The sequence below is a fragment of the Anolis carolinensis genome, chromosome 6 (assembly GCF_035594765.1).
Source record: "Anolis carolinensis isolate JA03-04 chromosome 6, rAnoCar3.1.pri, whole genome shotgun sequence".
Taxonomy (NCBI): Eukaryota; Metazoa; Chordata; class Lepidosauria; order Squamata; family Dactyloidae; genus Anolis; species Anolis carolinensis.
In genome coordinates, this window is record NC_085846.1 from 119,245,817 (window position 1) to 119,269,433 (window position 23,617).

At 44.8% G+C, this 23,617-nt stretch overlaps 1 protein-coding gene across 2 annotated transcripts; it reads right to left on the reverse strand.

Annotated features, from left to right (window-relative positions):
- Window positions 1–3,069: 3,069 nt before the first annotated feature.
- Window positions 3,070–22,048, reverse strand: LOC103281442 (zinc finger protein 467). 2 transcript variants are annotated; one of them, XM_008122997.2, is made up of 5 exons: window positions 21,805–22,048; window positions 14,416–14,527; window positions 11,827–11,940; window positions 8,646–8,777; window positions 3,070–6,607 (listed from the first exon to the last, which is right to left on the reverse strand). In XM_008122997.2, exons 1-5 carry the CDS (start codon window positions 21,829–21,831, stop codon window positions 4,677–4,679), a joined length of 2,316 nt encoding a protein of 771 aa, XP_008121204.2. In that variant the 5' UTR covers window positions 21,832–22,048; the 3' UTR covers window positions 3,070–4,676. The 2 variants fall into 2 exon arrangements, with proteins under 2 accessions (XP_008121204.2, XP_008121203.2); XM_008122996.2 differs by having other exon boundaries at window positions 3,070–6,610; window positions 21,805–22,047.
- Window positions 22,049–23,617: the final 1,569 nt, after the last annotated feature.

The following is a 23,617-nucleotide window of genomic DNA, read 5'->3' on the forward strand; positions in this document are numbered from 1 at the left end:
TTCTCTCACATCAGAAGCAACTTGCAGTATGTTCTCAAGTCGGGTGAGCTCCCATCTGTCAGCTCTAGCTTGCGTTCACATGAAAGAAGCCTCCCAGCAGGACGGTCACACATCCGAACAATGTCCCCTGGGTAACGTCTGTGTAGATGGCCAATTCTCTCACATCAGAAGCAACTTGCAGTATGTTCTCAAGTCGGGTGAGCTCCCATCTGTCAGCTCTAGCTTGCGTTCACATGAAAGAAGCCTCCCAGCAGGACGGTCACACATCCGGGCAATGTCCCCTGGGTAACGTCTGTGTAGATGGCCAATTCTCTCACATCAGAAGCAACTTGCAGTATGTTCTCAAGTCGGGTGAGCTCCCATCTGTCAGCTCTAGCTTGCGTTCACATGAAAGAAGCCTCCCAGCAGGACGGTCACACATCCGGGCAATGTCCCCTGGGCAACGTCTGTGTAGACGGCCAATTCTCTCACACCAGAAGCAACTTGCAGTATGTTCTCAAGTTGGGTGAGCTCCCATCTGTCAGCTCTAGCTTGCGTTCACGTGAAATAAGTCTCCCAGCAGGACGGTCACACATCCGGACAATGTCCCCTGGGTAACGTCTGTGTAGATGGCCAATTCTCTCACACCAGAAGCAACTTGCAGTATGCTCTCACGTCGGGTGAGCTCCCACCTGTCAGCTCTAGCTTTCGTTCACATGAAAGAAGCCTCCCAGCAGGACGGTCACACATCCGGGCAATGTCCTCTGGGCAACGTCTTTGCAGACAGCCAATTCTCACACCAGAAGCGACTTGCAGTATGTTCTCAAGTCACTTCTGACATGATACAAAAAACCCCGGCTGTTAGGAATTGTGGGCGTTGAAGTCCGAAACACCTGGAGGGCTGAAGTCGGCCTGGTTGAACCCCTGCAGTGTTTCCTTTGCTATCTGTCCCTCTTCTCTGGAAATTTCACTTCACTTTCTGTCCCTGTGACAATTTTATTTTGCAAAATTCGGCTTGTTGAAACTAGGATTGGTGATCCCACTTTCGGGAGTGAGTTTCTCTTCCGGCGGAGAGATTTCTCTCGCTTCGTGTTGTTCCGGCCTTGTTCTTAACCGTGAGTGAGTCTCAAGTTTCCCTGGCTCTCGTCTGACCGAGTGTTTGCTCAGCCTCCCTCCTCCCATCGGCCCAAATCAACACTCTCCTCTGGAACGCAGGCCTTTGGAGGAAAATACAATGCAGGAAAGCTTGAGCTGGTGGGCAAGAATGGGTTTCACTCCAGCGGAGCCTATGCTGTGACAAGGTTTCGCATAAGAAGGAAACGGCCAGGCTTTGAGGCTGCAAGGCTATTCACTGCCATTTCACCTGGCCAACAAAGGATTCCCATAAGCCACAGCAACGCCTGGCCGGGCACAGCTAGTACACATATACAATACTCGCTGTGCCCGGCCACGCGTTGCTGTGGCGAAGTCTGGTGGTCTGGGAAATAAAGAATTGAGGAATTGGTGGTCATTAAGGTCAAGGGCAAAGGTTTTCCCCAGACATTAAGTCCATTATAAATGGGTTATAGAGCTGTGTGGAAGGGCCTTGAGTCTACACTGCCATATAATCCAGTTCAAATTAGATAATCTGTATTTTATAGGCAGTGTGGAAGAGGCCTAAGTGAGGCCTAACTCTGCCTGCCCCCTGGGCTGAGTGGGTTGCTAGGAGACCAAGTGGGTGGAGCTTAGCCTTCTAACTGGCAGCAATAGGATAAAAACAATTATTCCTTTCCCTCTAATTAGGACTTTATTTTTCTTTTCTTTTTGTTGTATCAACCTTGAGGCCTTGGATGATGGGTTGTGTTGTCAAATTTTGAGGTTGGGGGGTCTGTAGTTTTGTTGTTTTGTGGGTCGCCGTGATGCCATCACTCTTTTATATATATAGATAGATGATGCTGACTACCGTATATACTCGAATATAAGCCAACCCGAATATAAACCGAGGCACCTAATTTTACCACAAAAAACTGGGAAAACATTTGACTCCAGTATAAGCTGAGAGTGGTAAATTTCAGAAATAAAAATACAGTAGAATCTCACTTATCCAAGCTAAACGGGCCGGCAGAAGCTTGAATAAGCGAATATCTTGGATAATAAGGAGAGATTAAGGAAAAGCCTATTAAACATCAAATTAGGTTACGATTTTACACATTAAGCACCAAAACATCATGCTATACAAATTTGACAGAAAAAGTAGTTCAATAGACAGTAATGTTATGTTGTAATTGCTGTATTTATGAATTTGTCATCAAAATATCACAATATATTGAAAACATTGACTACAAAAATGGCTTGGATAATCCAGAGGCTTGGATAAGCGAGGCCTGGATTAGTGAGACTGTACTGTAGATACCAATAAAATTACATTAATTGAGGCATCTGTAGGTTAAATGTTTTGGAATATTTACATAAAGCTCAAATTTAAGATAAAGACTGTCCAGCACCGATCAAATCATTATTCTCATCTTCTTCAATGTAAATGTGCTTATGTATCCTTTTAATAATAATAGAGTAAAATAATACAAGTAATAATAATAATAAATACAGGAAAATAATACAAGTAATAATAAATAGAATAAAATAATAAATGCAATAATAATATCAGAGTGAAATAATAAATGTATTAATAATAATAATAATAGAGTAAAATAAATGTAATAGTAGCAACAATAATAGAGAAAAATAATCAATGTAATAATATCAATAATTATAGAAAAAAATAATAAAAGTACCATATATTCTCGAGTATAAGCTGACCCAGATATAAGCCAACCAGGACCCTCACCCGAGTATAAGCCGAGGGGGGCTTTTTCAGTCTTAAGAAAAGGGCTGAAAAATTAGGCTTGTACTCGAGTATATACAGTATACTAACCACTGATATTGTGACCAAAAAGGCTCCAAATTGCCTTAATTCTGGTACTGACTATTCCATCATTTCATTATTGTGCGTTTCCAATTTATGGCAGATTGCAACAGCAAACGAGAAAGACGTTCTGAAGACAGAGTGGAGCTATTTCCAGCCCTTCAACATGAAAGAATCAGGACGCGAGGTAGAATTTGATCACTTTATTCTTGTTTACATCAGAGAGAGAGTTTTACAAAAACGTAATTTACAATTGCCTTGGGATGCTACTAAAATGACTGGTTCACTATTAAAAATAGTCCCGTCTTTGTTTAAAACTGAGAATACTGGTTATTCTGTTGAGTCTTGTGTATCTAATAAAAAACCAGGCGGCTGGGGAATGCGCCTGGGTCCGTGTGTATTCGCTGATACGCAGCACACAGTTCGGTTTTGGCCAGCATTTGAAGGATCTGATAATTTCACCCTCAAATGTAAGTTTCTAGTCCTCAGGGTGGTCAAGATGGACTGCTCAGATCTATTTCAGCAGAAATCTGAAGACACCCCACTTAATGTGGGAAATTCCAGGAGAGGGGAGCAAAGTCTGTTGTCAGTCCACAGGAGGAGCAACAGTAAAATAAATTATGCTAGGTTTAGTTTTCATCATTTTATTGCCTTGGTCAAAAGTGGTGATTTCAGAAAATAAGAGAAATATCAGATTTAATATGCTATTGAATGCGATTTTCCTGCTTCTTCACCACACAATAGTCGCCATTGCATCACAGTTGTACCCCCCCCCCATTTCCCTACGAAAATGGGAGATTGCGACTATTATGTGATGATGTACAGTAATTTGTATTTTGTTTAAAATGGATTTGTGAGCATCTAATTCCTTTTATTGGACCCCCAGAATAGGGCTGTTTTCACCACATAATAGTCACCATTGCATCACAGTTGTACCCCCCCCCCCAATTTCCCTATGAAAATGGGAGATTGCGACTATTATGTGATGATGTACAGTAATTTGTATTTTGTTTAAAATGGATTTGTGGGCATCTAATTCCTTTTATTCGACCCCCAAAATGGGGCTCTTTTCACCACATAATAGTCGCCATTGCATCACAGTTGTACCCCCCTTTCCTTACCAAAATGGGAGATTGTGACTATTATGCGATGATGTACAGTAATTTGTATTTTGTTTAAAATGGATTTGTGGGCATCTAATTCCTTTTATTCGACCCCCAAAATGGGGCTCTTTTCACCACATAATAGTCGCCATTGCATCACAGTTGTACCCCCCCCCCTTTCCTTACCAAAATGGGAGATTGTGACTATTATGCGATGATGTACAGTAATTTGTATTTTGTTTAAAATGGATTTGTGGGCATCTAATTCCTTTTATTGGACCCCCAGAATGGGGCTCTTTTCACCACATAATAGTCACCATTGCATCACAGTTGTACCCCCCCCTTTCTCTACCCAAATGGGAGATTGTGACTATTATGCGATGATGTACAGTAATTTGTATTTTGTTAAAAATTGATTTGTGGGCCTCTAATTCCTTTTATTGGCCCCCCAGAATGGGGCTCTTTTCACCACATAATAGTCGCCATTGCATCACAGTTGTACCCCCCTTTCCCTACCAAAATGGGAGATAGTGACTATTATGCGATGACATACAGTAATTTGTATTTTGTTTAAAATTGATTTGTGGGCATCTAATTCCTTTTAACAACGTGCGTGACTCTGCCAATTTTGTAGCGCACTAAGCACAAACCGAGTCAATGAATGCTGAGAGCACAAGCGGGTGGCCATTTTGTCACTGCCAATGGGAGTCAAAAGCCACAGGGAAGATGAGGGGCTGTTCTGGCTGGGGTTGGCTAGGCAGGGAGCCCTGGGGCAAGGAGGCAACTGCCCAACCTGTCGCGCTGGGCAAGGGGGCCGTGGTGGTGGTGTGAGTCCGTTCGTGGCGCAAGAGGTGAGTCTTGCGGCTGAAGCTCCGGGCACAGTGGGTGCAAATGTATGGGCGCAGGCCGGTGTGGACAGCCTGGTGCCGCACCAAATTGGTCTTGGAGCTGAAGCGCCGGGGGCACTGGGTGCAGGCGTGCGGCCGCAGACCCGTGTGGACGGCTTCGTGTCGGGCCAGGTGGGATTTCCGGCTGAATGCCCGGCCACAGAGTGGACAGGCGAAGGGGCGCTGGCCGGCATGGGATTTGACATGCGCCACCAAGCTGGCCCGGGTGCCGAAAGTGCGGCCGCACTGTGCGCAGGAGAAAGGCCGCTCAGCCGAGTGCTGGTTGCGCCGGTGCCGTTGCAGGTGCCGCTTGTGGGCAAAGCAGCGGCCGCATTCGGCGCAGGCAAAGGGGCGCTGCCCGGCATGACCCCCACACTGGTGCGAGGCCAGGCCGGCCCGGTGGGCAAAGCTCCTCTCGCAGTGAGGACAAGCATATGGCAGCAGTCCCATGTGTCCGCGCAAGTGCGCTGTAAGGTGACGCTTGTCGCTGAAGCCCCGGCCACACTCCGCACAGGAAAAGGGCCTCCCCCCTTCAGTGTGGAGCCGCTGGTGGGAGGCCAGGTTCTTCCTCCAGGCAAAGGCCTTCCCACAGTCCGAGCAGAGGAACGGCTTCTCTTCTGGCTGCGGGCAGGCGGTGTCGGGGTCTCCCTCTGGCTCGGTCTTGCTCACTGGCTCCACGCAGGGGTTGCCCCCCTCTGCCTGCTCCTGTGCCCCGCAGACAGGCCCACAGTGCCCTTGCTCCGGATAAGGAAAACCCAGTGCCATGACCTCTCTCTGGATGTTATGTTCAATGCATGGGAGCCTGGCCATCTCCTGCTCAACTGGGGCCTTGAATAGGACGGAGCCCTGGTACATTTCCGGGTGTCCCATGCAGGACGGGGGGAATGGAACCAGTTCGCTTGGTTCCCGGTACAACATGGCCGTCGGCCCCATCTCGCTGACTTCCACGGGTGGGGGTGCTGCTGGTCCGAGTTCAACGGAGGTAGCCACAGCCTGTCCCTGTTCAGTGGGGGGCCCACAGAGACCCACATCCGCCCGGGGCTGGGGATCACTGCTGACGCTCCCCGGGGCTTGCCCTGGTTCTAAGCGGTCCCCCTCGGGCGTGGCCCCCTCCTCGTGGAGGCGCTGGTGCCGCAGCAGGTGCCGCCGGTGCACAAAGCTGCGGGTGCAGAGGGCGCAGGGGTGGGGCCGCTCCCCGGTGTGGGTGAGCTGGTGGCGCACCAGGTGGGTCTTCTTGCGGAAGCTCTTGGGGCAGCGGTCACAGGGGAAGGGCCGCTCGCCCGTGTGCACCCGCTCGTGGGAGCCCAGGTGGATCTTCTGCGAGAAGCGACGGCCACAGTGCGAGCAGGCGAAGGGGCGCTCGCCGGTGTGGATGCGGGCGTGGCGGGTCAGGTGGGCCTTCTTGCCAAAGGCCTTGCCGCACTGGGGGCAGGCGAACGGGCGAGGGCGGGGGTCTCCGTTGTCAACCCCGCCTCCGCCCAGAGGGCCCCCGGGATGCTCGCACTTGGGGCAGGCCAGGGGCTTCTCCTCGCTCAGCATCTGCCACTGCTGGAGCGCCAGGCCCGAGAGCTCGCCCAGGCCCCCATTGCCCCGGTACTCCACCCGGGGGGGCGGGCCCTCCGCCTTGCAGACGCTCCCTGGAGGGACCCCCGAGAAAAGCACCTCCGCGCTCAGGCCAGCCGGCCACTCCGTGTAGTCCTCGGCCTCCACCTTCACCGTCCGGATCAGCCACTCGCCTGCTGGGATGGAGAAGACACGAGAGGCAGAAGGTTAGGAGGATCAGAAGAAAGGCACCAAGTGAGATGGACAGAGAAGACCTAATGAAGAATGAGGACATCATCGGCAAGAGGAGAAAGGTCACCACGCCACCCAGAATGCCCTGGTTTTATGCATTTTCTTATTTGATTTCTACCTTGCCTTTCTCCCAAAGCGTAGCAGAGTAAGGCCTAGTTAGTTCTTGGGTGAGAGACACCATCAAAGACCAGGCCCCTCTCTGGGTGTTGCAGCTCAGCAAAAGCCACAGCAGGCTGATGGGGTCCCTGATGAGTTTGCGTCAGATGGGATTGTGGGTTTCGCTGGGATTCAGTCTCATGCAGAAGGGCAGTCTCAGGCACAGCCTGAAAGCAAAACTGCTTTAGACACAGACCCAGCTGTGCATGAGAACCTAATTGCCTCTGATCCTCCAGGCCTTCAAGGACGTTCCCAGGAGGAATCACCCTCTCTAGATAAGGAGCCTAGCCAAGAAAAGGGATGAGAGATTCTCATGAGAACACACCTGATGACAGGGTTGTTGTATGTTTTCCGGGCTGTATGGCCATGTTCCAGAAGCATTCTCTCCTGACGTTTCACCCACATCTATGGCAGGCATCTTCAGAGGTTGTGAGGATGCCTGCCATAGATGTGGGCGGAACGTCAGGAGAGAATACTTTTGGAACATGGCCAAAACATACAACAATCCTGTGATCCCAGCCATGAAAGCCTTCAACACACCCGATGACATTGACCTAAGCAAGGGGGCTCGCCTGGAACTTTGAGCAGATAGCCAGATTCATAGCTCAGCCCACCTCTGTGGGAAGCAAAAGTTTCAGGGGAGTCATAATGTTTTCATGTATATAAATTAGGTTTCCTTGCCCCTCAGTTCAGGCAACGTGGCTTTTACAGTCAGGCCTGGGTTCTCAAGTTCTAGTCTTGGTTTAGGATTCAGGTTTTCATATGTTCATGATGAGTATTCTTGGTCACGTTTGCCTTTGGATTGAAGTGACTTTTCGGTTTTGGAGTACTTTTGAACTGTCTTGCTTTGGATTTGCAAGAGACATTTGCTTCTGACCTTTTGGATTTTATATCTTCTTTATTTATTTATTTACAGCATTTATATTCCGCCCTTCTTACCCTGAAGGGGACTCAGGGCGGATCACATTACACATATAAGGCAAACATTCAATGCCTTAACATAGAACAAAGACAGAGACAAACGCAGGCTCCGAGCTGGCCTCGAACTCATGACCTCTTGGTCAGAGTGATTTGTTGCAGCTGGCTGCAGCTGGCTACTCACCAGCCTGTGCCACAGCCCGGGCCTTTATTCCTGCTTTTTGCTGTATATTTTTGTGTGCTTTTTGCAATACAGTAGAGTCTCACTTATCCAACATAAACAGGCCGGCAGAATGTTGGATAAGCGAATATATTGGATAATAAGGAGGGATTAAGGAAAAGCCTATTAAACATCAAATTAGGTTATGATTTTACAAATTAAGCGCCAAAACATCATGTTAGACAACAAATTTGGCAGAAAAAGTAGTTAAATACACAGTAATGCTATGTAGTAATTACTGTATTTATGACTTTAGCACCAAAATATCATATATTGAAAACATTGACTACAAAAATGTAGTTGGATAAGCGAGTGTTGGATAAGTGAGACTCTACTGTACATTGTTTGCCTTTATTCTGGATTTCTGTGTGATGCTCTGGTCATAGGTGGCGTGACACTGGGTTGGACTAAGAAGGAAGCTTCCCTGGGAGCCCCACGGCTGCCGGTCAATAATGGATGAGACCAGATGGACCCCAAGGGTATGATTCCCATAGTGAAGGTCCCAGGTCCCATCTCACGGCAGGACTAGGAAAGCATCATGCCTGCAACCCTGAGGAGACCCGGTGGCCCATCAGCATTGACAACACAGGGCTAGATGGACCGCTCTGCATGGGCCTGCTCCTCCGCGCCGGTCCCTCCCCAAACGCCTCCGTCCTTTAGACAAGGATGATCTGGGCAATCCTTACCTGGGCAACTCCTCTCCGGCGGCTTTGATTCTCCCACCCCTCGCTGGTCCAGTCCCCCCGGTGTTGGCGGCAATGACAGTGGGGGCGGGTGGCCCTTCTTCGCCTCACTTCCCATCTCCGGGGCTGCAGATCCTGCTCAAGAGAAGGACGGAAATTACCGGGACAGACAGACAGTTTTGCCTGGCACTAAGCGGAGAGCTCCCACGGCCTCGTATAATGCAGGGTTAGTTGTTTCTTTGACCCAAGATCATGTCAGGAGCATATGAGAAAAATCAATTTTAAAATACCATATATACTCGAGTATAAGCCGACCCGAATATAAGCTGAGGCACCTAATTTTACCACAAAAAACCTGGGAAAACATTGATTCCAGTATAAGCCGAGAGTGGTAAATTTCAGAAATAAAAATAATTACCAATAAAATTACATTAATTGAGGCATCAGTAAGTTAAATGTTTTTGAATATTTACATAAAGCTCTAATGTAAGATAAATCTCTCCAACTCTGATCAAATCATGATTCTCATCTTCTTCAATGTAAATGTGCTTATGTATCCTTTTAATAATAATAATAGAATAAAATAATACATGTAATAATAATAATAAATATAGGAAAATAATACATGTAATAATAGAGTAAAATAATAAATGCAAGAATAATAATAATATCAGAATGAAATAATAAATGTATTAATAATAAAATAGAGTAAAATAAATGTAATAGTAGCAACAATAGAGAAAAATAATAAATGTAATAATACCAATAATAATAGAGAATAATAATAAATGTACCATATATTCTCAAGTATAAGCTGACCCAAATATAAGCCAACCAGGACTCTCACCCGAGTATAAGCCGAAGGGGGCTTTTTCAGTCTTTAAAAAAGGGCTGAAAAACTAGGCTTATACTCGAGTATATACAGTTATTAGGGGACTAAAAAGGACAGCCAGCAATTGAAGAAGCAGCAACAGCTCAGAAGGTTCAAACACTCTGAAACCAAGTGAATGTACCTTTGGGAAAAATTAAATGCATATCCTTTTAGAAATGGGGGCCGCAGTGGCGCAATGGGTTAGATTCTTATGCCGCTGAATCTGACCTAAAGGTTGGCAGTTCAAATCCGCGAGACGGGGGATGAGCTCCCGTCTGTCAGCCCTAGCTCATTGCCAACCTAGCAATTTGAAAACATGCAAACGTGAGTAGATAAATAGGTACTGCTCCTGCAGGAAAAAGTAAAGAGATGCTCTATGCAATCTTGCTGGCCACACGACCAGGAGGTAACATCGCAAGGCTCCTCGGCTTGAAAATGGAGAAAGAGCACCTCCTCCAGAGACAGAAATGAGCACCAATTCCAAAGCCGGGAATGAAGGGAGAAGCATTTGCCTTTGTTTGTGCGTTTATGATTGTAAAGGCATTGGATGTTTGCCTATGCATGAAAATGTTCTAATCCACTCATAGTCCCTTAGAAGAGAAGGGCAGAATATAAATGAAGTGTATTATTTATTATTATTATTATATGCCTTTAGGGGCATCTTTCTGCAAAGCAGGGGTTTGCAGTCCCTCCCAACTCTGGGATTTAAAACCAGGATTTAAATCAGCACCAGAACAAAAGCAATGCTGGTGCCAATCAGACCTCCAAGGGTCTTCAAAACCGGGAATTGCCAAGAGGGAAATCCAACTGAGATTTGACTGAACTGATTGAAACTAGAGTTTTGGAAAAGTTCTTTTTTTTTTTTTTTTGGGATGATACCTTCTAGTGTCCTCCAGCCTCATGGGCATCCTCCCAAAACATCTCAGGAAGAGAGTCAAACCTGTTCAGCAACCTACACAAGGTTGAAAAGGGGGTTGTGGTTAAGGCCATTGAGGCTGGAGATGAAGGAGGGAGAAGACCTTTACCTCTGCCTGTGCATTGGATGTTGTTGTGCAAAATGCATTGAATGTTTGCCTCATATGTGTTCTGTAATCTGCTCTGAGTCCCTCCAGAGAGATAGAGTAGAATATAAATAAAGTGTATTATTATTATTATTACATTCATAAATGGTTTTAAAACAGTTCTAAACTCTTTTAACTGGTCTTAGGGGTTTTAGTTTGTCAAATAGATATTCTTTCCCTGTTTACATTATCATTTGCACAGTTTTACATGATATTAAATTCTTTAGCATGATGATATTGTACACTGCCGCAACATGGCATGTGTTGAGTATCCCTTATCCAAAACACATGGGACCAGAAGTGTTTTGGATTTCAGATTTTAGAATACCTGTATTGGCGCATACACACACACACACACCATGACATATCTTGGAGATGGGAATCAGGCCTAAATGTAAAACCCATTTTGGCTTCATAAATAAATACCTACATACATAGTCTAAAGGGAATTTTATACAATATTAGCTTGGGTACCTGACATTGCACAGATTATTTGAAAAAGTCAATTTTTTATTGTAGAAAATGCCTAAAGTTGTGGGTGAACTACAACTCACATCATGCCAGGTTAACCCAAGAAGCTCCATCAGTACTTAGTTTGTTGTGTTCTGAAAGTTTGATCTAGATGCATCATTCATGGAGTTCAATATGCTCTATGACTGTAAGATAAACTACAACTCCCACTATGGTGAGTCAGTCCCCTCAAAACCCTTCAATAGGTTGAATTAGTCCTGGGGGTTGTGTGTGTCAAGTCTGGTCCAGGTCCATCATCAGTGGAGGTCAATTTTCCTGGTTGTGGGTGAACTACAACTCCCAGCAAGGAAGGTCAGTTCCCCCCAATCCCCTCCAGTAATCGTGCCAAGTTTGGTCCAGATCCATTGGTGTTTGGGTTCACAGTGCTCTCTGGATGTAGGTGAACTATAACTCCCTCAAATCAAGGTAAATTTTCCCCAAAGACATCCAGTATTTTTTGCTGGTGATGGGGGCTCTGTGTGCCAAGTTTGGTCCAATTCCATCTTTTTGTTGTGTTTTTTCTGGGCTGTATGACCATGTTCCGGAAGCATTCTCTCCTGACGTTTCGCTTAAGCGGCTGAGGGGGGAAAAGGAAGGGGCCTGAGGCCTCTGAGGATGCCTGCCGTCGATGTGGGCGAAACGTCAGGAGAGAATGCTTCCGGAGCAGGACCCCAACCACACCGTCCAGGACAGTGAGCCTTCCTGGATGCTGCCACCCCCGGCGTTGGCCCTGCCCTCTGACCTGCATTGGCAGCCCCCGGGAGCCCCCTCGGGCCGGCATCCCCTTGACCCTTGGCTGGAAGGAGACGGCCATCCTCGATCTGGGCCACCAATTCAGGTTTGGCCACCGGAGATCCTGCGAGAAGAAAAAGAAGAAGACACAATTTGCAACGCGTAATTCCACCCCGGCTGTGCACAATATGACCCATTCCTAGGACAGTTCCCACCGAAATGTTTAGCAGTTGGTTCTTTTTCTACCCCTTTTACTTGGGTGCCAATTCCTTGTTTTAGTGTCACTATTATTTTATACTCTTGTTATGTTTACTGTGTTGAATTTTAATCTGTGTATGTATTTTCTGATGTCTTTATTTGGTTTGCTGTTTTATCCAGGCTTGGCCCCATGTAAGCTGTCCGAGTCCCTTTGGGGAGATGGAGGCGGGGTATAAAAATAAAGTATTATTATTATTATTATTTTATTATGACACAGCAAACAAGATAGATATGCTGGATTTCATATCACAAAACCACAAGTCGAACACTTCCCAAGTGTCTAGGACTGTGTGATGTATTTTCGGATGATGTGTGCAGATCCCAGTAGGGTGGCCTTTTGCAATTGGCAGATCGTGATTTTGTCAATGTCTATTGTTTCCAAATGCCGGCTGAGATCTTTTGGCACGGCACCCAGTGTGCCCATCACCACCGGGACCACCTGCACTGGTTTCTGCCAGAGTCTTTGAAGTTCAATCTTGAGGTCCTGAAAGCGGCTGAGTTTTTCCTGTTGTTTTTCTTCAATGCGACTGTCACCTGGGATGGCGACATCAATGATCCAAACCTTTTTCTTTCCCACAACTGTGATGTCTGGTGTGTTGTGTTCCAGAACTTTGTCAGTCTGGATTCGGAAGTCCCACCGTATCTTTGCGTGCTCATTTTATTATTATTATTATTATTATTATTATTATTATTATTATTAGCATTCAAAAGGAGGTGGAAGAAAGGGATCTATTTTAACATGTTTTTATTATTTATTTATTTAATTACAGTATTTATATCCCGCCCTTCTTTCTCACCCCGAAGGGGACTCAGGGCGGATCACATTACTCATATAAGGCAAACATTCAATGTCTTAACATAGAACAAAGACAAGACAAACACGGGGCTCCGAGCTGGCCTCGAACTCATGACCTCTTGGTCAGAGTGATTTGTTGCAGCTGGTTGCTCAACAGCCTGCGCCACAGCCCGGCCCCAATGTTTTTACCAATGTTTTTACCATTTTATGTTAATGTTTATTTTCATTTGTGTGTGGTTTTTGCCGTTTGATGTGTTTTATGTTCCTTATTGTATTTGCTTGGGCTTTCACCCCATGTAAACTGCCCCTTTGGAGAGATGGAGGCAGGGTATAAGAATAAAGATTATTATTATTATTATTATTATTATTATTATTATGGGTACATTCAAGGGAAACAGGTGGATTGTAGCCTAAATGTTCCTGGAATTACTTCTCCTACAAGCAGACACCTTTATTGGTTTGCTGTGATTTTCCAGGATGCCTGGCCATGTTCCAGTAGCACTCTCTCCTGATGTTTCGCCCACATATATGGTGGGCAGCCTCAGAGGTTGTGAGTCAAGTGGAGTTATAGATACCTGTGGAATATCCTGGGTGGGAGAAAAAGCTCTTGTCTGCCTGAGGCAGGTGTGAGTGTTCCAATTTGCTAGCATTGAATAGCCTGGCAGCTTTGAAGCCTGACTGCTTCCTGCCTGGGGAAATCCCACCCTGAGCATTCCACAGATATACAAACCCCACTTGCCTAGTTTCCAACAGACCTCACAACCTCTGAAGATGCCTACCACAGATGTGGGTGAAACGTCAGGAGATAATGCTTCTGGAACATGGCCAGGCAGCCCAGAAAACTCACAGTGACCCAGTGATTCCGGCCATGAATGCCTCCAACAGGTGTTGCTTGTTACCAGGTCGCATGACAAGCCACACCTGCTCTAATTCCCTTTTCTACAACCATAAAATGTGCATAAAATGCCTTCTCCAGTTTTCAATCTGACAACCTTAGCATTGTAGAGAAACGTAAAAAAAGGAAAGTATGGTATATAGTATGTAAGTACTGTTGGTGATGTAATATTATCTTCTATATAAACAACTTTTAGTGGCACTTGTTATACAAGCTGCAAACGAAGGGAATTATGGTGTCTCTATTTAACATCAATCTAAACTGGGTTTGGTTAGAAACAGTGGTAGATCATAGCCCCATCCCTATGGAATCTCTTACAATATATACTACTAGTAAACGTAAGAGATTCCATAGGGACGGGGCTATGATCTACTGGCCTTCAACTCCCAGAAATCCTAACAGCTGGTAAACTGGCTGGGATTTCTGGGAGTTGTAGGCCAAAACACCTGGGGACCCACAGGTTGAGAACCACTGGTCTATGGAGTCCAGTCACTTTGAATCCAGTTCAGAAGACATAACAAATCAACTAAGACACCTGTCTTTTCCACAGGTACTCGGCTGATCTAAACAGCATCGAGGGAATAAAGGTTGGCTAGAAATGTCTATCCAACCCAGACTTTGCACAGTTGGAAAAAGCGACCCTGCTTTACCCAGAGCGATGGTGGAGCCAAAGTTCTCCCGCATGGCGTCCGCATGCACCGCCCAGCCTCGCCACCGTTCGGGCGCCGGGTAGAGAGCCGTGTCTTCGCACCGCACCAGCACCTGCAACCCAAAACGTGAGTCAGCACATTGCATGTTCTGTGTTCGTGTTATTTCCATGAAACCAAGGTTGGTGTACCGTGGGAGCGGCATTAAGGGAGCATACAACCCCCCGATGCCTCAGTTCCACTGGCTGCCAGTCAGCAGCTGAGCAGAATTCAAGGTGCTGGATTCAGCCTATAAATCCCCAAATGGTTCCAGTCCAGCTTATCTATCCAAATGCATCTCCCTTTATGCGCTAGCTAGAACACTAAGATCTGCTGGGGAGGTCCTGCTCTTGGTCCCGTTGCCTTCACAGGTGCGATTGGTGGGGATGAGAGACGGGGCCTTCTCGGTGGTGGCCCCTTCCTCGGCTATGGAATTCCCTCCCCTCTGACATCAGATCGCACCCTCCCTTCTAGCATTTAGGAAACAACTTTAGACCTGGTTGTTCAAGAAGACATTCGCTGAATGACAGGAGTATAAAAATATGGAAATAGTTAAGATAACCTCGGGATCGATGCAAGACTTAAATGTTTCATGTTGTGTTTGTGATTGTTATTTATAGTTTTAATGGTTTTAATCTATTGATATATCTGGCTACTTTGATATGTGATGTTTTATACATGATAGACATTGAATTTTGCCATGGATTATATTGTGAGCCGCTTTGAGTCCCCCCAGGGGTGAGAAAAGTGGTATATAAATACAATAAATAATAATAATAGTAATAATAATAATAATATTGAGGGGTTCAAGTAATCCCATAGGAGACCTTACAGCAAGTAGACAGGTGTGTTGGACTTCAACTCTCACAATTCCTAACAGTAGGCTGTTAGGAATTGTGGGAGTTGAAGTTCAACACACCTGGAGGGCTCAAGTTTGCCGATGCCAAGTAGTTTTGCCACGTTTATGAGTTTTCCTTGACGATCATACCTCTAGGATTCCATTCTAACTGTCATGGATCCTTCCTTTGGATTCCTGGGAATCTGGGAATGGGCTTCTAATTGATTTTAGCTATTGGTTTTGACAATTCTATGTTGAATTCTACTTTAATGTTGCTATATGTTGTAGGTTTCAAACTGTAAATGTGTACTTTTTTAGTCTGATGTGTTGGGAGATAGCAACCTTCTCAAGCCTCCTCTATTTAATGTTGTGTCTGTTTTAAAATGTATCGGCTTATTTCCTGAAACGTATGTCTTCTTTGTTTGCAGTTTCCTTAGCTCTATATACTTAAAGCAGTGGGAGGGGCTGCAGACCATGTTACTGGTTCAGAGACTGTTTAGAATGTTCAGTTTTAAAAGGAAGATGGTGTAGGAAGTCAGTTGAGACTTGGGTCTATTTGAGTACAGAAGCCAGTGTTAGGAGTTAGAAGTCAGTTGAGGCTTGAGTTTGTTTGAGTACAGAAGCCAGTGTTAGGAGTTAGAAGTCAGTTGAGGCTTGGGTCTATTTGAGTACAGAAGCCAGTGTTAGGAGTTAGAAGTCAGTTGAGGCTTGGGTCTATTTGAGTACAGAAGCCAGTGTTAGCAGTTAGAAGTCAGTTGAGGCTTGGGTCTATTTGAGTACAGAAGCCAGTGTTAGGAGTTAGAAGTCAGTTGAGGCTTGAGTTTGTTTGGAAGTAGAATGTTATGAAAGAGAGTTCTACAGAGCAATATAGTTTTAAAGAGACTGTTAAAGACTGTAAGTTGATACAAACTGAAACGTTCTAAAGCTTAACCTGACAAGAAATGTACATGTATATTTAAAAGCATGAAGTCATAAGTAAGACAAATACGTTATTTTAAAGGAGTCTACTTGAATCTTTGTCTGTTGAGAGCATGGAATAGAAAGAAGATATTCATCTATTACCAAATAAACTAAAGGAACACCTCTGAAACTTTGCTGCCCAATAGGTTATGATCCTAACAGATCATAATCCAATAGCCCAATATGATGAGCTGCTTTAGGTCTTAGTGAAGAAAGGATAGCATAATAATAATAATAATAATAATAATAATAATAATAATAATAATAATAATCCCTACTGGGATCTGTGCGCATCATCCGAAAATACATCACACAGTCCTAGACACTTGGGAAGTGTTCGACTTGTGATTTTGTGATATGAAATCCAGCATATCTATCTTGTTTGCTGTGTCATAAAATAAAATAATAATGTGGCTAAACATTATTATTATTATTATTATTATTATTATTATTATTATTATTATTATTATTGAGTCTCACTTATCCAACACTCGCTTATCCAACGTTCTGGATTATCCAATGCATTTTTGTAGTCAAGGTTGTCAATACATCGTGATATTTTGGTGCTAAATTCGTAAATGCAGTAATTACTACATAGCATTACTGCATATTGAACTACTTGTCTGTCAAATCTGTTGTAAAACATGATGTTTTGGTGCTTAATTTGTAAAATCATAACCTAATTTGATGTTTAATAGGTTTTCCTTAATCCCCCCTTATTATCCAACATATTCGCTTATCCAACGTCCTGCCGGCCCGTTTATGTTGGATAAGTGAGACTCTACTGTATTGTTGTTATGCTATCTTCTCTTCAACAATACTCAGAGCAGCTCATCAGACTGAAAATACAGTAGTACAAATATACAATTTGAAACCCACATCAAACTACAAATCCCAGGATCCCATAGATAAGATGCAGCTGTGACAATTGAAGCAAATCAGAGTGCAAATACTGTGTGGTACAAACCACTTTGAGTCTCTTTAAAAGGAAAAAGGGCAGCATATAAATACACACATGTTAATGATAATACAATAAATGTGTCCCTGGAAGCATGCGTGGTTGACAGGAACCTCTCAATTGTGCAAAAAAATAAATAAATGTGGAAATAAAGCCCCACCCCCAACCCTCCCGAAAAGGCTTTCCCATCCTGAAGTGTTTTGCCAATTTTGTTTAAAAGGAATTTCCTGTTTTAATTCCCCTTTCCTTATAAAAGGAGAGAAAGAGAGAGAGAGGGAGATAATAACAAGGCGTGCCTTTGTTTCCCAGGAACACTGGCCAGGCGGGTAACAGGAAAAGAGAGAAAGTCAGGAGAGGAATGGGTTGCTGTGACTTTTCCGGGCTTCCTGGCTATGTTCCAGAAACATTCTCTCCTGACGTTTCACCCACATTTATGGCAGGCATCCTCAGAGGTCGTGAGCTTTGTAGGAAACTAGGCAAAGGAGGTTTATATATCTCCAGGGTGGGAGAAAGAACTCTTGCCTGCTGGAGGCAAGTGTGAATGTTGCAATTTGCCAACTTGATTAGCACTGAAAAGCCTGGCTGCTTCCTGCCTGGGGGAATCCTTTGTTGGGAGGAGCCAGGTTTTGAAGGTGCTAAGCTAGTCAATGCTAATCAAGGTGATCAATTGCAACATTCACACTTGCCTCCTACAGACAAGAATTCTTTCTCCCACCCTGAACATCATTCCGCGGATATATAAACCTCCCCAAAGGTCTGCCAAGGAATCCCAGGAACGGGAGGTTCTCTATTTCAAAGGAAAGATCCACCAGAAGCGCCTCTGAGGCTCCCCTGCCTAAGGAAATGCTAGACAATTCGGGGTTGATCATAAGGATTTCATGGGTCGGAATGTGAATGTGGAGAAGAACTGAGAGCTCAGAAAGGAAATATAATGTAAACTCTCCATGCATCACCATTGCAGGAACGAATGCAGTCTTGACCTCACCTGAACTTCTGTGGCCTTGGGAGTTAAAGTTCAAAACGCCCAAGTTTGCCTGTGCCCAGTCAAGTCTCATGTTTATTTCTGTTTTGTATGCTCTGGGCTTTAATTGCATTTATTGTACATTTTTAAAGTGTTAGCTGCTTTGTGTCTCTTTTTGGGAGAAAGGAAAGAAGGATATAAATACATAGGTAAAAGGTAAAGATTTTCCCTTGACATTAGGTCCAGTCATGTCTGACTCTGGGGGTGGGTGCTCATTTCCATTTCTAAGCCAAAGAGCCAGCGTTGTCCGTAGACACCTCCAAGGTCATGTGGCCACTGGCATGACTGCATGGAGCGTTGTTATGTTCCCACCGGAGCGGTACCTATTGATCTACTTACATTTGCATGCTTTCAAACTGCTAGGTTGGCAGAAGCTGGGGCTAACAGAGGGAGCTCACCCCACTCCCCAAATTCAAACTGCTGACCTTTCCGTCTGCAAGTTCAGCAGCTCAGCGGTTTAACTCGCTGCACCACCAGGGGTTCCTCCAAATACATATGATGAAATACAATATATACATGAGTCACAGAAGTTCAAGGGGGGTCAAGACGGCATTCATATTTGAAAAATATCCCATAAGGAAGAGGGGGGCAAGGCTTGTTTCCTGTTGCCCTGGAGACTAGGACTCAGTGGAGCCATGGGTTCAAATGACAGGAAAGGAGACTCCGTCTGAACTTTAGGAAGAACTTCCTGGGTGTAAGAAGAGCTGTTCAGCAGTGGAACTCCCTGCCTCAGGGTGTGGTGGAGGATCCTTCTTTGGAGTCTTTCAAGCAGAGGCTGGGTGGCTGGCCATCTGTCAGGAGGGCTTGGATGGAGCTGTTCCTGCCTGGCATCCTGGGGCCGGACTACTTTTGGGGGTCCCTTCCTTCCAACTCTATATGAACTCCCAGGATTGCACAGTACATGTGGTGCTCAATTACATGGGTCATGCCACAGAGAAGGTGCATGCCATCATTTCTAATTTTTTTTTTGTGTCAGGAGCAACTTGAGTTGCTTCTGGAGTGAGAGAATTGGCCGTCTGCAAGGACGTTGCCCAGGGGACATTGCCTGGATGTTTTGATGTTTTACCATCCTTGTGGGAGGCTTCTCTCATGTCCCCGCATGGAGCTGGAGCTGACAGAGGGAGCTCATCCACGCTCTCCCCAGACTGTATTCGAACCTGGTAGCCTTCAGGTCAGCAGCACAACCTTCAAGTCACAAGGCTTTAATCCACTATGCCACCAGAGGCTCCATATCATTTCTATTGAACAGCCACTTGAATGCGCGTTGTTTTGAGGCCTGGACTGGATGGCCCAATAGAGCTGTCATTAGAATACTTCTTTATGTTTATAAAACCGTATGGCACTTTATCACTGTTATTTATTTCCACGATGCAGCACTTTATGAAACCTGTCCCCGCTGGCTTGCTTTTAATTACTCTGATTTTATCTGCTTGGATTTTAATGTATTGTCCATTATTTTATGTTGTGTATCGTTGGAATGTTTTAAGTTTTTGTTAAATGTGTTGTTGTCTCAGGCTTGTCCCTGTTGTGAGCCGCCCCGAGTCCCTTCAGGGAGATGGGGCGGGATATTAAAATAAAGTTTATTATTTACTAGCTGTGCCCTGCCACGCATTGCTGTGGCGAAGTATGGTGGTAGTCAAGGTAAAGGCTAAAGGTTTTACCTTACATTAAGTCCATTATAAATGGGTTATATAGCTGTGTGGAAGGGCCTTGATTCTACACTGCCATATAATCCAGTTCAAATCCGATAATCTGTATTTTGTAGGCAGTGTAGAAGAGGCCTAGGTGAGGCCTAACTCTGCCTGTCCCCTGGGCTGAGTGGGTTGCTAGGAGACCAAGTGGGCGGAGCTTAGCCTTCTAACTGGCAGCAATTGGATAAAAACAATTATTCCTCTCCCTCTAATTAGGACTTTATTTTTATTTTCCTTTTGTTGTATGAACGTAGAGGCATGGGTGAGGGGTTGTGCTGCCAAGTTTAGTGTTTCTGGGATGTGTAGTTTTGTTGTTTTGACCTAGGCCGAAATTTCATTACCTTTTATCTTCTATATATAAAAGAGTGATGGCATCACGGCGACCCACAAAACAACAAAACTACAGGCCCCCCAACCTCGAAATTTGACAACACAACCCATCATCCACGCCTCTAGGTTGATACAACAAAAATAAAAGAAAAATAAAGTCCTAATTAGAGAGAGAGGAATAATTGCTTTTATCCAATTGCTGCCAGTTAGAAGGCTAAGCTCCTCCAACTTGGTCTCCTAGCAACCCAATAAAAAATAATAAAAAACACTAAAAATTAATACAATAAAATACTATAACAACAGAAAATAACTAAAAATAATACAAGAAAATAATAAAATATAATAAATAAAATAATAACTTACAATAAAATTAATAAAAAATTGCAAATAACGTCAAATAAAAATTACACAACAGTCTTTAACCAATACCACCACCACTTTGCCACAGCAACGCGTGGCTGGGAACAGCTAGTAGATTATAGATTTAGATCAGGGGTCCCCAAACTAAGGCCCGGGGGCCGGATGCGGCCCTCCGAGGTCATTTACCTGGCCCCCGCGCTCAGTTTTATAATATAATATATTGTATATACATATAATATTGATAATATTATTATAATGTAATACAATATAACACTAATAATAATACCATATAATAATATGAATTATATATTCTATATTACATATAATATTACTAATAATGTTACAGTACAGTGGTATAGTTCAATATAGTAATATATAATGCTAATATTGTGCTATGCTAATAATATAATATATTGTGTGTACATATAATTTGTAAGCCACTCTGAGTCCCCTTTGGGGTGAGAAGGGTGTGATACAAATGTAGTAAATAAATGCAGTAAATAAATAATAAATAAATACATTTTAGACGTAGGCTCGCCCAAAGTCTGAAATGACTTGAAGTCACACAACAACAACAACAACAACAACAACAACAATCCTAACTAACTTGACTATCTCATTGGCCAGAAGCAGGACCACACTTCCCATTGAAATCCTGATAAATGTATGTTGGGTTAAAATTGTTTTTATTTTAAAATATTGTATTTCATTGTTCTTGTTGTTGTTTTTACACTACAAATAAGACATATGCAGTGTGCATTGGAATTTGTTTGTATTTTTTTTTCCAAATGATAATCCGGCCCCTCAACAGTCTGAAGGATTGTGGACCGGCCCTCAGATTAAAAAGCTTGAGGACCCCTGATTTAGATTATAGATATATAGATTCTTTATAGAATATAGATTATTATGGCCTTTAGGGGACCCTTTTCACACAATCCTGGATTTGGAAGGGACCTGTTGGGCCGTCCAGTCCAACCCTATTCTACCCGGAATTAGGAAAATGGCACTCAAAGCGCCCCCGACAGATGGCCACGCACCCTGTGGGGATCCTGGAATGTCTGGGGCCCAAAATAGCCGCGATGGCGGGCCTTGTGAGGGAGGCGCAGGCCCAGGCCTCACTCGCATCCTCCCTTCGCGGGCCCTTTGCTCTGGAGGCCCTCTCCCCCTCCCTCCGTCTCCTCTTCCGCCTCCTTACCTGCGGGGAGGCGGCGCCGACGGCCATCCGGGGAGCCGGGCCCCGATCCCGCGGCAGCCTTGGGGACGGAGCCCTTGTTTCCCCGGGATTCCAGAGAGAGAAGAAGCGGGAAAGGAAGGGAAGAAGGAGCGGGATCGGGGCCCCTCCCCGAAGGCCTGGCCCGGCCCGGCCCCTCCCTCCGTCCCTCCCGCGCTCGCTCGCTCGCCAAGGATGGCCGCCTGACTGACTGACTGACTGACTGACGGACTGCCTCCGGGCCTGAAGGAAAGCGAGGAGGAACTACATCTCCCAGCAGGCCCCGGGGCACTCCGGAGGGGAAGAAGGCGCGCGCGTGTGGGCGGCTCCCGGGGCGCGCGCCCCCTGGGGGCACCCAGCCGCCCTGCAGGGATCTCCCCAAGGACGGTAGATATCTATATATATAAAAGAGTGATGGCATCAGGGCAGCGGACAAAACAACAAAACTACAGGCCCCCCAACCTTGAAATTTGACAACACAACCCATCATCCACGGCTCTAGATTGATACCACAAAAAGAAAAGAAAAATAAAGTCCTAATTAGGGGGAGAGCAATAATTGATTTTTATCCAATTGCTGCCAGTTTGAAGGCTAAGCTCCACCCACTTGGTCTACTAGCAACTGACTCACCCCAGGGGACAGGCAGACTTAGGCTTCACTTAGGCCTCTTCCACAGATTATCTAATTAATATCGCAAACAACACCACTCTGAAAACAAGGGAATTCCAGACAGGAAACAATCCGGGCCAGCTAACACCTCCCAACAAAAAATTCACTCAGGAAGGAAACAGCTAGGCTTTAAAGATGCAAGGCCATTACATCCTAATCATTTCCCCTAATTGCAGCATTCATACTTGCCTCCAACAGACAAAAAAAAACAATCAGAAATATTGTATATTCACAACCTTTACAAAATAATATCCCCTGATGGTGCAGCGTGTTAAAGCGCTGAGCTGCTGAACTTCTGGACCGAAAGGCCACAGGTTTGAATTGGGGGAGCGGAGAGAGCCTCCACTGTTAGCCCCAGCTTCTGCCAACCCAGAAGTTCGAAAACATGCAAATGAGAGTAGATGAATAGGTACTGCTCCAGCGGGAAGATGACGGCGCTCCATGTAGTTATCCCACATGACCTTGGAGGAGTCTACGGACAACGCCGGCTCTTTGGCTTAGAAATGGAGATGAGCACCAACCTCCAGAGTCAGACATGACTGGACTTAATGTCAGGGGAAAACCTTTACCCTTGACCTTAACTACCACCAATTCCTCAATACTTTATTTCCCAGACCACCAGACTTCGCCACAGCAACGCGTGGCCAGGCACAGCTAGTATCTATATATATAAAAGAGTGATGGCATCACGGCGACCGACAAAACAACAAAACTACAGGCCCCCCAACCTCGAAATTTGACAACACAACCCATCATCCACGCCTCTAGGTTGATACAACAAAAAGAAAAGAAAAATAAAGTCCTAATTAGAGGGAAAGGAATAATTGCTTTTATCCAATTGCTGCCAGTTAGAAGGCTAAGCTCCTCCAACTTGGTCTCCTAGCAGCCCAATAAAAAATAATAAAAAACACTAAAAAATAATTAAAAACACTAAAAGATTAATACAATAAAATACTATAATAACAGAAAATAACTAAAAATAATACAAGAAAATAATAAAATATAATAAATAAAAAGATAACTTACAATAAAATTAATTAAAAAATACAAATAACGTCAAATAAAAATTACACAACAATTTTTAACCAATACCACCACCACTTTGCCACAGCAACGCGTGGCCGGGCAC